The 16,024-nt window shown below is 39.6% G+C and overlaps 1 protein-coding gene and 1 pseudogene across 1 annotated transcript in view; one reads left to right on the top strand and one right to left on the bottom strand.

Moving 5' to 3' along the window:
* The window catches only part of LOC105476659 (testis expressed 11), a 325,115-nt gene that overhangs the window by 261,119 nt on the left and 47,972 nt on the right, over positions 1-16,024 (bottom strand). The window contains exons 5-7 of the mRNA XM_011732780.2: positions 11,923-12,002; positions 2,923-3,003; positions 2,709-2,828 (exon numbers count right to left, since the gene is read on the bottom strand). Coding sequence (XP_011731082.2) covers positions 2,709-2,828; positions 2,923-3,003; positions 11,923-12,002 — 281 coding nt within the window. The remainder of the gene's footprint in view (positions 1-2,708; positions 2,829-2,922; positions 3,004-11,922; positions 12,003-16,024) is intronic.
* Positions 8,236-8,803, top strand: LOC105476658 (WASH complex subunit 3 pseudogene; annotated as a pseudogene).

Genomic DNA, 16,024 nt, shown 5'->3' with positions numbered 1-16,024 from the left:
ATATTCAAAATGTGAATTAACTACCTAGATATGGACACTATGTATCTATTAACATAGCCTAGGGCCGTGCTAGCTTTTTTTGCAGCTACGTCACATCACTGATTTAAGTTTGAGCTTGTGGACAATTAAAATACATAGGTCTGGCCAGTCGCAGTGGCTCATGCCTGTAATTCCAGCACTTTGGGAGGGCAAGGTGGGAGGATCACTTGAGCCCAGGAGCTCAAGATAAGCCTAGACAACATAGTAAAACCCTACGTCTACCCAAAAAGTATATATATTTTTTTAATTAGCCAGGCACAGTGGCATACCCCCATAGTCCTACCTACTCGGGAGGCTGAGGGAGGAGGATCCCCTGAGCCCAGGAGGTTGAGGCTGCAGTGAGCTATGATTGGGCCACATTACTCCAGCCTGGGCAACAGAGCAAGATCCTGTCTGTAAAAGAACGACAAAAATACCACACATAGGTCTGGCCAGGCATGGTGGCTCACACCTATAATCCTAGCACTTTGAGAGGCCAAGGTGAGAGGATTGCTTGAGGCCAGGAGTTTGATACCAGCCTGGGAAACATAGCAAAACCTCGTCTCTACAAAAAAAAAAAAAAAAAAAAAATGATAAAAATAAATAAATGAGAGAAAATTAAACAACCTAAATAAATGAAAAGACATCCCAGGTTCATGGACCAGAACACAATATTCGTAAGATAACAATATCCCCCAAATTGTTCTATAAATTCAATCCCTATCAAAATTCCAGCTGGCTTCTGTGCACAAATTGAAAAGCTGATCCTAACATTCATATGGAAATGTAAGGGACCCAGAAAAGTCCAAACAAATGTTAAAAAGAACAAAACTGGAGGACTTGCAATTCCCAATTTCAAAACTTACTACATAGCTACAGTAATCAAGACAAGTGTGGTACCAGCATAAGGCTAGACATATAGACCAATGGAATAGAATCAAGAGTCCAGAAATAAACTCTTACACTTATGATAAGTTGATTTTTGACAAAGGTGCTAAGGTCATTCAATATGGGGAAAGAATAGTCTTCTCAACAAATGGTACTGGGACAATTGAATAGCCACATGCAAAAGAATGAAGTTAGATCTCTACTTCACATTATACCTGAAAATTTACTTAAAATGGACCACGGATCTAAGTGTAAGTGCTAAAACTATAAAATTTTTAGATGTAGAGAAATTGGAGCCCTCAGATACTACTGGGGGAAGTGTAATAAAATAGTTCAGCCACTATGGAAAACATTCTGGCAGTTTCTCAAAAGGTTAAACACAGACTTAGAGTTACCATGCTACCCAACAATTCCACCCCTAGTTATATACCAAAGAAAATTAAAAACATACATACACACACTGTAAATGAATGTTCACATTAGAATTATTCACAATAGACAAAAATTGGAAACAACTCAAATGTTCATCAATAGATGAATGGATAAACAAAACATGGCATATTCATACAGTGAAACATGCAACAACACTGATGAACCTTGAAAACAATTATGCTAAGTGAGAGAAGCTAATCGCAAAAGACCATTTATTGCATGATTATATTAACATGAAATGTCAAAAATAGGCGTATCTATGGAGACAGAAAATAAATTCATGGTTGCTAGAGCTAGGGTCAGAAGCAATGAGGAATGACTGCTAATGCTGATGGGGATTTCTTTTTGGGGTGACAAACATGTTTTAAACTTAGCTTGTGGTGAACATTGCACAATTCTGTGAATGTACTAAATTACTGAATTATACAGTGTAAATGGGTGAATTTTATGGTATATGAATTGTATCTCAATAAATGTTACAAAATAAAAAGGGGACTTTTCTTTCTTGTTGTTATTTTGTTTGTTTTTTGAGACAGAGTCTAGCTCTGTCACTCAGGCTGGAGTGCAGTGGCACAGTCATAGCTCACTCATAGCTCAGTTTAACCTCAGACTCCTGGGCTCAAGGGATCTTTCTGCCTCAGACTCCGTAGTAGCCAGAACTACAGGTGCACACCACCAAGCCTGGCTAATTTTTTACTTTTATTTTTTGGTAGAGATGGGGGTCTTACTATGCTGCCCAGGTTGGTCTCCAATTCCTGAGCTCAAGCAATCTTTCCACTTCAGGCTCCCAAAGTGCTGGGATTACACGCACAAGCCACCATGCCCAGCTGGGGATTTTTCATTTCCAGAATTGTGTAATAACAGAAAGCAAACTCATCATAGCTCAAATGCACACCTAAGTGTATGATGACAAAGAAATCCACAAGGTAAACAGAGGTAAAATATAACTTTAAACAGTGTGTGATCGCAGCAGACTTTTAGAAAGCATCAATAGACAACTCAGAACAACTGCAAATGAGAAGGCTCTTTTCAGGCAAATATTTTAGGCAGACTGTGAATGTAAGAGAGAGTCACAGAGACAGGTGTTTCAAGTAGGGACTGCTGCCATAAATAAATGACAGGTGTTACATGCAGGGGGTGAAAATGATGTTTAACTGTATATCAGTCTTCTCACCCTTAGCCACCCCATAGATTCCAATCAGCATTAGTAACATCACCTTCAGATATAACAGAGATAAAAAGGTCAAATTAATATCCTATAAAAGGCCAGTGACATCTGACTTTCTTCCAATAGGTAATATATCATCTCTTTTACATTTACATATGGAAAAAATGCCCCACTGGAAGACCCTGGTGCCCATGATACCTACAGACTCTGCTTGGTAAGAAAGCACTCTGAAGTGGTCTCTCTCAACAGTAATCTTCTCCATGATCAAGTCAGCCTCAGGGGAGCTCCTTTGAATTAATTTGATGTATAATTGCTCCAGACTCTGAAAAATAAAACCACAGTACAATGTACCAATGACAATAACCACAGATGTTACTACTAATAATTGCCTCAGCTAAAAATCAATGGTAACTTACGGCCACAGCAGCTTGAAAACATTCATCAGCGATTAGAAAATTTCCAACATCCAACCATTCTCTTCCTATTCTTATATTCATCTAGAAGAGAGAAATTAGAAAATAATTTTTAAAAATTCATACCTCCACCAAATTGGTTGGGGAATACTGGAGAAAATACTGAATCCTCTGTCCATATTCAGTCATGTAACTCACAGAAAACAAAAAGCAACAGTTAGCATTTGTTAGAGTTCTGTGTTCTACTTTGAACTCCACAATTTAAGAGAAATGGTCATTAAGACAAAAATAATAGCAGAAATTAATAGACTTAAAAACACATCTTCTGAGGAAATATTAAAAGAAAACATTGAGGTAACTTAGGAAGAGAAAGTTTTGAAAAACTTAATGCTTCACATACTTGAAGAAAGGTATATGATAAGCATTAGACTACTGGAGTTCTAGTTTTTAATTCCATCTGCAATAAAATTTGGATTAATCCAACAAATGTTTATTAAGTACCTTTACATTCAGTCTCACTGAAGGAGCTCACAGTATTGTAACTGGTAGATATCCCAACATGCACAAAAATGCAAAATGTGGAAACAGCCCTGGATGTGAACAGTAGGAACATCAGGCAGTAGGCCTCCCTAAGAAAGGATCTTCCTCCCTCCTTTCCAGAAAGGAACAGAGAGTACAATTACTTTAGCTGGACAGAAACAGAGTTCTAGGTGGCTGACAACACAAGTTAATGAAAAACATCCAGTCCTACCTCTTCATCAGTCACTGGATTCAGGTTATAGTACACAGTGTGACACCATATTCATAGAAGATCATCACCGAATTTCAAATCGAATATGAGCAAGAATTACCAAACAATTGAGGGAAACCAATGCCATGAAAGGACATCACACTCAACAACAGAATATCTGAGAAAATAGAATTGAGAGAGCTAGCAGATGGAAACATACAGAGATATAAAATTATAATCCACAGAGTTAAATAATAGTCACAATCAATAACATGCCTTTTCAGTTTTCATTATTTGGGATCAACAAAGCTAAAAATGCAAATGTTAGAGGTGACAGAAGGTGGAAGGTTAAAGGGAAAGAGAGATAGAAAGAATGGAAATATCCTCACAAAGTAGCAAGTAAAGAGATAAACTCCAAATCTGATTTTTTTTAAAAAAAGAAAGAAAAGTTTAAATACATGACTTGGGCTGAGCATGGTGTGGCTCACGCCTATAATCCTAGCCCTTTGTGAGGCTGAGGTGAAAGGATAACTTCAGGCCAGGAATTCGAGACTGGCCTGAGCAACATAACATAGCAAGACCCTGTCTCTACAAAAAATTTAAAAATTAGTTGGGCATGGTGGTGCACACCTGTAGTCTCAGCTACTAGGGAGGCTGAGGCAGGAAGATCGCTTGAGCCTGGGAGGTGAAGGCTGCAGTGAGTCATGATCACGCCACTGCACTCCATCCTGGACGACAGGCAATGTGACTCTGTCTCAAAAAAAAAAAAAAAAATATATATATATATATATATATATATATATAATTTTAGGCCAGGCACCGTGGCTCATGCCTGTAATCCCAGCACTTTGGGAGGCCGAGGTGGACGGATTTCTTAAGCTCAGGAGTTCGAGACCAGCCTGGGCAACACGATGAGACCCCCCCCATCTCTACTAAAAATACAAAAAAATTAGCTGGGCGTGGTGGTGCGCACCTGTGGTCCCAGCTACTTGGGAGGCTGAGATGGGAAGATCGCTTGAGCCCAGGGTGCCAAGGTTGCAGTGAGCCAAGATCACGCCATTGAACTCTAGCCTGGGTGACAGAGCAAGATCCTATCTCAAAAAAAGTATACTTTTAAAATACATACATATATACAAAAAATTATATGCATGTGTATATAAAATATATACAATTTAAAGTTTTAAAAGACAGCCAACAGATAAATTTAAAATAGTATAATATAATTAACAAAAATTGAGAGAGGATGGTGGAGGTAACATGATATAATATGAGATAAATCCTCATCCATTATAATAGCAAATAAATAGATCATAAATAAAGCTGATAAATCAATAATTAGTTATTGGCCAGGCATAGTGGCTCACGTCTGTAACCCTAGCACTTTGGGAGGCCGAGGCGGGTGGATAGCCTGAGCTCAGTAATTTGAGACCAGCCTGGGCAACAACCAGCAAAACCCCATCTCTACTAAAAATACAAAAAATTAGCTGAGCGTGGTGGTGCATGCCTGTAGTCCCAGCTACTCAGGAGACTGAGGCACAAGAATCGCTTGAGCCCTGAAGGTGGAGGTTGCAGTGAGCCGAGATCATGCCACTGCACTCCAGCTTGGGTGACAGAGTGAGACCCTGTCTCAAAAAAAAAAAAAAAAAAAAAAAGAAAGAAAGAAAAAAAAGAATTAGTTATTGTTACAAGCAGAATTATGTCCCTTCAAAATCCTACACTGTAGCCCTAACCTCCAACACCTCAGAATGTAACTGTATTTATAGATAGGGGATTTAAGAAAGGATTGCATTAAAATGAGGCCATTAGGGCAGGCCCTAATTTCATCTAACTGATATCCTTATAACCAGAGGAAATTTGGACACACAAATGGACACAAAGAATGAGCACACACAGAGGAAAGGCCGTGTGAGAGGACACAGTAAAAAGGTGGACATCCACAAGCCAAGGAAAGAGTACTCAGAAGAAATCAAACCTGCTGATACCTTGATCTTGAACTTCTAGCCTTCAAAACTGTGAGAAAATAAATATCTGTTGTTTAAGCCAACCAACCTGTGATATTTTGTTATGGCAGTCCTCCCAAACCAATACAGTGATACAAGCATGTAACTAAGATACATAGAGAGAACCATGAGAGTGGAAACAGAAATGGTTACAGTAATAGCCTTAAAAGTGGCTAAGACATATGCACAAGGCAATTCATTGCAGCACCCAAATGTCTATCAAGGGAGGCTGGTTGAACGTAATAAGGTACATACAGCAACTGAAATACAGGTATTAAAAATAAGGAATATTTCTTTTTATTATTATTATTATTATTATTATTATTATTATTATACTTTAAGTTCTAGGGTACATGTGCATAATGTGCAGGTTTGTTACATATGTATACTTGTGCCATGTTGCTGTGCTGCACCCATCAACTCGTCAGCACCCATCAACTCGTCCTTTACATCAGGTATAACTCCCAATGCAATCCACCCCTCCCTCCTCCCCATAATAGGCCCCAGTGTGTGATGTTCCCCTTCCCGAGTCCAGGTGTTCTCATTGTTCAGTTCCCACCTATGAGTGAGAGCATGCGGTGTTTGGTTTTCCATTCTTGTGATAGTTTGCTGAGAATGATGGTTTCCGGCTGCATCCATGTCCCTACAAAGGACACAAACTCATCCTTTTTATGGCTGCATAGTATTCCATGGTGTATGTGTGCCACATTTTCTTAATCCAGTCTGTCACTGATGGACATTTGGGTTGATTCCAAGTCTTTGCTATTGTGAATAGTGCCGCAATGAACATACGTGTGCATGTGTCTTTATAGCAGCATGATTTATAATCCTTTGGGTATATACCCAGTAATGGGATGGCTGGGTCATATGGTACTTCTAGTTCTAGATCTTTGAAGAATCACCATACTGTTTTCCATAATGGTTGAACTAGTTTACAATCCCACCAACAGTGTAAAAGTGTTCCTATTTCTCCACATCCTCTCCAGCACCTGTTGTTTCCTGACTTTTTAATGATTGCCATTCTAACTGGTGTGAGATGGTATCTCATTGTGGTTTTGATTTGCATTTCTCTGATGGCCAGTGATGATGAGCATTTTTTCATGTGTCTGTTGGCTGTATGCATGTCTTCTTTTGAGAAATGTCTGTTCATATCCCTTGCCCACTTTTTGATGGGGTTGTTTGTTTTTTTCTTGTAAATTTGTTTGAGTTCTTTGTAGGTTCTGGATTATTAGCCCTTTGTCAGATGAGAAAAAATAAGGAATATTTCTACATATTTCTATGGAGTAATCCCTAGGATATAACGTTAAATAAGGGGGAAAAAAATCAGGTGAAGAGGCTGGGCGCGGTGGCTCATGCCTGTAATCCCAGCACTTTGGGAGGCCGAGGCGGGTGGATCACAAGGTCAGGAGTTCGAGACCAGCCTGGCCAATATGGTGAAACCCCATCTCTATTAAAAATACAAAAAAATTAGCCGGGCGTGGTGGCAGGTGCCTGTAATCCCAGCTACTCGGGAGGCTGAGGCAGGAGAATCACTTGAACCCGGGAGGCGGAGGTTGCAGTGAGTCGAAATCATGCCACTGCACTCCAGCCTGGGTGACTGAGCGAGACTCCATCTAAAACAAAACAAAACAAAAACAACAACAACAACAACAAAAAAAAATCAGGTGAAGAAGAGTATATATGGAATGTTACCATTTATCTAAGAAAATGGGGGAATGAGGGGAGATATGAGTATATACTTGCCTGCTTATATCTGAACACATATTTTATATAAATTTTGTACATATGTTTTAAAATATTTTATATTTTAATATAATATATATTTATATATAATATAAAAATACATTATATAATCCCTTACATGAAATGGTGTAATATTTGCATATAACCTATACACATCCTCCCATGTACTATAAATCATCTCTAGATGATTTAATATAATATAAATGCTGTGTGAATAGTTGTTATACTGTATTTTTATTTGTATTTTTTTATTGTATTGTTATCTTTATAAGACTTTTTGGTAATATTTTCAATCCATGATTGGCTGAATCCAAGGATTCAGAAACATACTGCCTATAAATTATTCTGACAAATATCAAACCTGAATCAGAACAAGCTTGTAGATCTAATTATCAGTTTATAGAAAACAAGGGTTAGAGGAAACAATGGACTATTAAGTGACACCATGAGGATGCACCAGAACCCAGAATTTAGAAAACTCTATAGGACAACCTCATTTCTTCAACAAATAAATCTGTTCAACAGATTTAAAAAAAAAAAAAAAAGAGAAGAAAACATGTAGTTTCATTAAAACAGACATATTAACAAAATACAAAGTATGGATTATCTTTGGTCCTGATTTTAAGAAACCAATTGGAGAGGGGGTGGGAGGACTAGATATTTGATTTGGGGAAATCTTTGTTAGGTTTTATCAAGTGTGATAAACTGAACTGGGTTTGTTGAATATAAAAATACATTGTCTTGGGGGACGTGGGGAAGCATTGGGACACAATTACAGGGTTGGGCAGGCCCCATCTGGTAGGAGTTCATGGGTGAGTCCTGGGTCCCCTGCTTGCTGAGGAGATGGATAAAGATGGGCTTCCCCTCGTGGGAGTCAGGCATAGACTTGATCAAGGTGCCAGCTATTCAACAGAAAAGAATGGTGACTTTTCTAAACCAAATTGTGGTGCACACTGTATAGTTCCTTAACTGCTCTTCTACATTTAGTGAGGAAAAACTGGCAAACCTTTATCTTTTTATCCAGAAAATTATATTGTAGATGCAAAGTTGTCATCTATACCAGGCCTAGATGATGGCACATTTGAAGTATCTCCTTAAAGTGCCACTAATGTCACAAATGGATCACGTTCTGAAGTCACCTCAGGGTAATAACAGCAGGACAGTACATAAGACTCTGGACCACAGGAAAGTCAAGTATTAGCAGGAAATAACTGTAGCTAAAGATTCAAGATATGTCATATATCTCAAAATGGTTCAAGTGAGTGTACCAGTGATGGCAATAAGAAACAAAATGATATCAGAAGGACTAGACCCAGATCTTCTTGAGACATCAGATGCTCCAGTGCCTGATGGCAAAAGTGAAAAAACTGCAGAACAAAGTTCAGATAGCAAATCTTCTTTTAGTGACTAAGCTTAATTTTGATAAGAATTACATGTGCATGCGTATTGCAAAATCATGGAACCAACCCAAATGCCCATCAATCAACAAGTGGATTAAAAAACTGTGGTATATATATACAACTGAATACTATGCAGCCATAAAAAGGAATGAATTAACAGCATTTACAGTGACCTGGATGAGATTGGAGACTATTATTCTAAGTGAAGTAACTCAGGAATGGAAAACCAAACATCTTATGTTCTCACTGACATGTGGGAGCTAAGCTATGAGGATGCAAAGACATAACAACGATACAATGGACTTTGGGGATTTGGAGGGAAGAGTGGGAGTGGGGCAAGGGATAAAAGACTATAAATATGATGTCTTGTATACTGCTCGGGTGATGGGTGCACCAAAATCTCACAAATCACCACTAAAGAACTTACTCATGGACGGACGCAGTGGCTCATGCCTGTAATCCCAGCACTTTGGGAGGCCAAGGTAGGTGGATCACGAGGTCAGGAGTTCAAGACCAGCCTGGCCAAGATGGTGAAACTCCATCTCTACTAAAAATACAAAAATTCGCCAGGTGCAGTGGCAGGCGCCTGTAATCCCAGCTTCTCAGGAGGCTGAGGCAGGAGAATTGCTTGAACCCGGGTAGCAGAGGTTGCAGTGAGCCAAGATCATGCCACTGCACTCCAGCCTGGGCGACAGAGTGAGACTCCATCTCAAGAAAAAAAAAAAAAAAGAACTTACATAACTAAATACCACCTATACCCCAATAATTTGTGGAAAAATAGAAAATAAATAAATAAATAAATGTGTTGGGGTACATTCACATTCTATAAGAGATTGAACTCTCCTAGTTCTAAAAACATCAAATGGCCATGTATACACCACCAAGCTTCCTCTATGTTTTAAAAAATTAAGCATTACAAGCTGAAAAAGAAATACATTGTCTTTTAGAAACACATACTGAAATATTTATGGGCAAAATTATACATTTTGAATTTGCTTAAAAATAATCCAGTGGGTTGGTCAGGCGCAGTGGTGGCTCACACCTATAATCCCAAAACTTTGAGATGCCAAGGTGGGCGGATGACCTGAGATCAGGAGTTCGTGACCAGCCTGGCCAACATGGTGTAACCCCATCTCTACTAAAAATACAAAAATCAGCCGGGTGTGGTGGTGGGTGCCCGTAATTCCAGCTACTCAGGAGGCTGAGGCAGGAGAATCACCTGAACCCAGGAGGCAGGGGTTACAGTGAGCTGAGATCATGCCATTGCACTCCAGCCAGGGTGACACAGCAAGACTCTATCTCAAAAAAAAAATTAAAAATAATAAAAATAATGCAGTGGGGCCAGGGGTTTGCTATTCGAGGAGATATAGAAGAAACAAGAGTGGCTATGAGTTGACGATTACTCTAACTGAGTGATGGGTAAATGGGGGGAATCACTGTACTATCTTACCTGTTTTATATATGTCTGAGCTTTTACAAAATAAAATATTTTAAAACACTGGGAAAAATATTTTTCTACTAAAAAATGTATTTGCCCTAAGGAGCAAGAGAACAGATAAGGCTGGGTGCGGTGTCTCACTCTTGTAATCCCAGCACTTTGGGAGGCCGAGGCAGGTGGATCACTTGAGGTCAGGAGTTCGAGACCAGCCTGGCCAACATGGTGAAACCCTGTCTCTACTTCAAAAAAAAAAAAAAAAAAAATTAGCCTGACATGGTGGCACACCTGTAATCCCAGTTACTCTGGAAGCTGAGGCAGGAGAACCACTTGAACCCGAGAGGTGGAGGCTGCAGTGAGCCGAGATCATGCCATTGCACTCCAGTCTGGGCTACAGAGTGAGACCCTATCAAAAAAAAAAAAAGAGAGAGAGAGAGAGAACAGATAGAGAGGGATGGAGCAGAAAATCACTTTTTATTACTTTAATTACTTTTCTGAACAACTTAATTTTACATAAACATACATTTGCATTTTGGGGGGTGGAAATAAATGTTTACAAAATGAATCTTTTAGGCCGGGCGCAGTGGCTCACGCCTGTAATCCCAGCACTTTGGGAGGCCGAGGTGGGCAGATCACTTGAGGTCAGGAGTTCAAGACCAGCCTGGCCAACATGGTGAAACCCTGTCTCTACCAAAAATACAAAAATTAGCCGGGCGTGGTGGCGCATGCCTGTAATCCCAGCTACTCGGGAGGCTGAGGCAGGAGAATTGCTTGAACCTAGGAGATGGAGGTTGCAGTGAGCTCAGATCACACCACTGCATTCCAGCCAGTGTGACTCCTTCTCAAAATAAAATTTTTTTTTAAATCTTCTAAATAACAGAAATGTAAGAGGAGGAAGACTTCCACTTTCAGCCATGATGAAATAGCTCAATTCAAACTGACTGTCCCACTCTAAACAACCCTAAAAGCTTGTTTAGAGTTAGAGAAGCTATAACTGTGTGAAGGCACTGGAGTGGCTACAATCTTTGAAATAAGGAAAACACGCAAGGTGAACCCTGAGTTCAACTCAGTTTTATCATATTATATATGATACAGGATTTATCAGGCTGTTGTCATAGCATTTTACATGGACAAATTCTACCACTATGTACTTACGCATACATTTTATAGTTTACAAAGCATTTTTCACAAAAACTCTAATTTTAACTCTATAACACTCTAAGGTAGATATTACCATTTTCATTTTACAAATGAGAAAACTAAGTAATCTTCCAATGTCACATAGCTAGTCAGTGGCAGACCTAACCTAGGTCTTCAGACTTCAAATCCTGTACTCTTTTCCTTATTTACTTAGTGCTTCAAATTTTTCATTTGAAAAACTCATTTAGAACTAAGTATTACCATTCCCTTAGATGAAGAAACAGTTACTCTATCAAGTTAGAGGTGAGAAAAGTAAAAAATAAATCATCAACCCAGAATTATAAGTTCAGTATTTGGTTCATTGAACCACTATAATAACTACAGTATTCTGAGAACTTTAACTGTAGTAAATATATCATTATAAAAGGAACACCACCAAAAAAGAATAGCACTAAAAGATTCAGCCCCCTTCCAGTTTCACACTAACTTTAACCATTTTCATAGAAGTAACAACCATCTCATTTCATCTCCACTTTCTCCTAAATTAAGACTTACCATAATCAGTCGTTGAATACCTTGTTCTGAGGCAAATGAAGCTTCACACATACTCAGCAACTTGCAAGCAACATAATGTACTGCAAAACAGTAATTAGGCAATGATAAACACAAAACATTCATTCTCCTTTTATATACACCAATAAAGATAAAAGACGATTGAAAGGAAGCCAGTTTTGTTGTTATTAAAAATAAAAATCGTAAAAGCCTTTTTAAAAAATCAGTTTTCAAAAGTAAATGACCTGAAACTTATTAAATGGATCATTTACTGAATGCTTCAGTAAGAGATTTATTTATTTATTTATTTATTTATTTATTTTTGAGACAGAGTCTCACTCTGTCGCCCAGGCTGGAGTGCAGTGACGTGTGATCTTGGCTCACCACAGCCTCTGCCTCCCGGATTCCAGTGATTCCCCTGCCTCAGCCTCCCGCGTAGCTGGGATTACAGGCGTGCGCCACCACGCCCAGCTGATTTTTGTATTTTTAGTAGAGACGGGGACTCAGGTCTCGAACTCCTGACCTCTGGTGATCCACCCGCCTTGGCCTCCCAAAGTGCTGGGATTAGAGGTGTGAGCCACTGTGCCCAGCCTAGAGAGATATTTAATACTTAAATTTTAATTTCTTAAAGCCTTAAGTCCCAAAGACTCACTAAAAATACCTGATTCCACATGATGCTCTTGTGTATACCATGTTAACAGAAAAATAATTCTAAATTCAATTGACCTAAAGCTATTCGACATCTGACAAAATCTCTGGACATCAGAATAGTTTTTTATTTTTCTCCTAAAACATGAAACTTTCTAAATATATATATATATATATAATTTTTTTCTGTAGAGAGGGGGTCTCGCTCTGTCACTCACCCAAGCTAGAATACAGTGGCATGATCATAGCTCGCTGTAGCCTCATATTCCTGGGCCCAAGAAATCCTCCCACCTCAGCCTCCCAAAGTGCTGGGATTACAGGTGTGAGCCACCACAACTGGCCTAAACATACTCTTTTCTGTAGATGTCATAACAGTTCTTAAAGTAAATTTAGAAAATACAGACAACTTCATTATATAGCTCATTTTCTTTGAAAATAGGGAAGTTTGAATAATTATAACCTCTTTATTTCTCTAGTTTATTTCAGCATAAAACATATTCAAGTTTTAAAATACAGCTTCACAAATAAATGAACTAGTTACCTTTATGTTAGATATCAGCAGCCATTCTACCTATGCTAACACCACTTCTAATTAATAGTCCTTTGAAAAAAAGATTTGCCTAGCAGAAATTACAGGGTAATTGAAATGGTCAGATTTCTATTGCCCATCATAAAGTGTAAAATCTATTCATCACTTAACAAAATTAATTTGTTCTAAAAAACACTTTTGGTAAAATAATTACTAATCGTATATTTATACTAACTTCAATTTCCAGTTTTGAAAATTTTTGAAAGTGTTTCTTTTTGGCTGGACACAGTGGCTCACACCTATAATCCCAACACTTTAAGAGGCTGATGTGGGTAAATCACCTGAGCTCAGGAGTTCAAGACCAGCCTGACCAACAAGGTGTAACCATGTCTCTAGTAAAAATAGAAAAAAAAAAAAAAAACTAGCTGGGAGTGGTGGTGCATGCCTGCAATCCCAGCTACTAGAGAGACTGAGGCAGGAGAATCTCTTCAACCTGGGAGGCGGAAGTTGCAGTGAGCTGTGATCATGCCATTGCACTCTAGCCTGGGCAATAAGAACACAACTCCAACTCCAACTCAAAAAAAAAAAAAAGAAGAAGAAGAAGAAAAGGTGAAGTTTGGACTGGGCGGAACTCAACACAGTGCGACAAAGCAGCTGTGGCCAGACTGCCTCTCTAGATTCCTCCTCACTGGGCAAGGCATCTCTGAAAGAAAGGCAGCAGCCCCAGTCAGGGTCTTATAGATAAAACTCCCATCACCCTGGGACAGAGCACCTGGAGGAAAGGGCGTCTGTGGGCACAGCTTCAGTGAACTTAAACTTTCCTGCCTGCCGGCTCTGAAGAGAGCAGCTGATCCTGACAAGGAGGATTCTCCCAGCACACCACTCAAGCTCTGCCAACGGACAGACTGCCTCCTCAAGTGGGTCCCTGACCCCGGTGCCTCCTGACTGGGAGAGACCTCCCAACAGGGATCTAGAAAAACCTCATACAGAAGAGTTCCAGCTGGCATCAGGCTGGTGCCCCTCTGGGACAAAGCTTCCAGAGGAAGGAGCAGGCAGCAATCTTTGCTGTTCTGTAGCTTCCACTGGTGATAACCAGGTGAACAGGGTCTGTAGTGGACCTCCAGCAAACTGCAGCAGACCTGCAGAAGAGGGGCCTGACTCTTAGAAGAAAAACTAACAAACGGAAAGCAACAACATCAACATCAATAAAAAGGACCCCCACACAAAAACCCCATCCAAAGGTCACCAGCCTCAAAGATCAAAAAGGTAGATAAATCCACAAAGATGAGGAAAAACCAGTGCAAAAATGTTGAAAATTCCCAAAACCAGAATGCCTCTTCCCCTCAAAATGATCACAACTCCTCTCCAGCAAGGGCACAAAACTGGACAGAGAATGAGTTTGACAAATTGACAGAAGTAGGCTTCAGAAGGTGGGTATAACAAATTCCTCTGAGCTCAAGGAGCATGTTCTACCCAATGCAAGGAAACTAAGAACCTTGATAAAAGGTTACAGGAACTGCTAACTAGAATAACCAGTTTAGAGGGGAACATAAATGAACTGATGAGCTGAAAAACAGCAGGAGAACTTCGTGAAGCATACACAAGTATCAACAGCCAAATCAATCAAGCAGAAGAAAGGATGTCAGAGACTGAAGATCAACTTACTGAAATAAGGCATGAAGACAAGATTAGAGAAAAAAGAGTGAAAAGGAACAAACGAAGCCTCCAAGAAATATGGGACTATGTGAAAAGACCAAACGTACGATTGATTGATGTACCTGAAAGTGATGGGGAGAATGGAACCAAGTTGAAAAACACAATTCAGGATATTATCCAGGAGAACTTCCCCAACCTGGCAAGACAGGCTAACATTCAAATTCAGGAAATATGGAGAACACCACTAAGATACTCCTCAAGAAGAGCAACCCCAAGACACATAATCATCAGATTCTCCAAGGTTGAAACAAAGGAAAATATATTAAGGGCAGCCAGAGAGAAAGGTCAGGTTACCCACAAAGGGAAACCTATCAGAATAACAGTGGATCTCTCTGCAGAAACCCTACAAGCCAGAAGACAGTGGGGGCCAATATTCAACATTCTTAAAGAAAAGAATTTTCAGCCGGGTGCAGTGGCTCACACCTGTAATCCCAGCACTTTGGGAGGCCGAGGTAGGAGGATCACAAGGTCAGGAGTTCAAGACCTGCCTGGCCAATATGGTGAAACCCTGTCTATACTAAAAATACCAAAAAAAAAATTAGCTGGGCATGGTGGCACATGCCTGTAGTCTCAGCTGCTCGGGAGGCTAAGGCAGAAGAATCACTTGGACCCGGGAGGCAGAAGTTGCAGTGAGCTGAGATCACGCCACTGCACTCCAGCCTGGGCAACAGAGTGAGATGCCATCTCAAAAAAAAAAGAAAGAAAGAAAAGAAAAAAAGAAAGAAAGAAAAGAAAAGAATTTTCAACTCAGAATTTCATATCCAGCCAAAATAAGTTTCATAAGCAAGAGATTTCCAAACAAGCAAATGCTGTCGGATTTTGTGACCACCAGGCCTACCTTACAAGAGCTCCTGAAGGAAGCACTAAATATGGAAAGGAAAAACCAGTACCAGCCACTGCAAAAACACACCAAAATATAAAGACCAAGGACACTATGAAGAAACTGCATTAACTAATGGGCAAAATAACCAGCTAGCATCAAGATGACAGGATCAAATTCACACATAACAATATTAACCTTAAATGTAAATGGGCTAAATGCCCCAATTAAAAGACACAGACTAGCAAATTGGATAGAGTCAAGACCCATCAGTGTGCTGTATTCAGGAGACCCATCTCACGTGCAAAGACACACATAGGCTCAAAATAAAGGGATGGAGGAATATTTACCAAACAAATGGAAAGCAAAAAAAAAAAGGAGGGGTTGCAATC

Source organism: Macaca nemestrina, chromosome X (assembly GCF_043159975.1).
Source record: "Macaca nemestrina isolate mMacNem1 chromosome X, mMacNem.hap1, whole genome shotgun sequence".
Classification (NCBI taxonomy): domain Eukaryota; kingdom Metazoa; phylum Chordata; class Mammalia; order Primates; family Cercopithecidae; genus Macaca; species Macaca nemestrina.
This window is presented reverse-complemented; position numbering and strand designations above follow the sequence as displayed.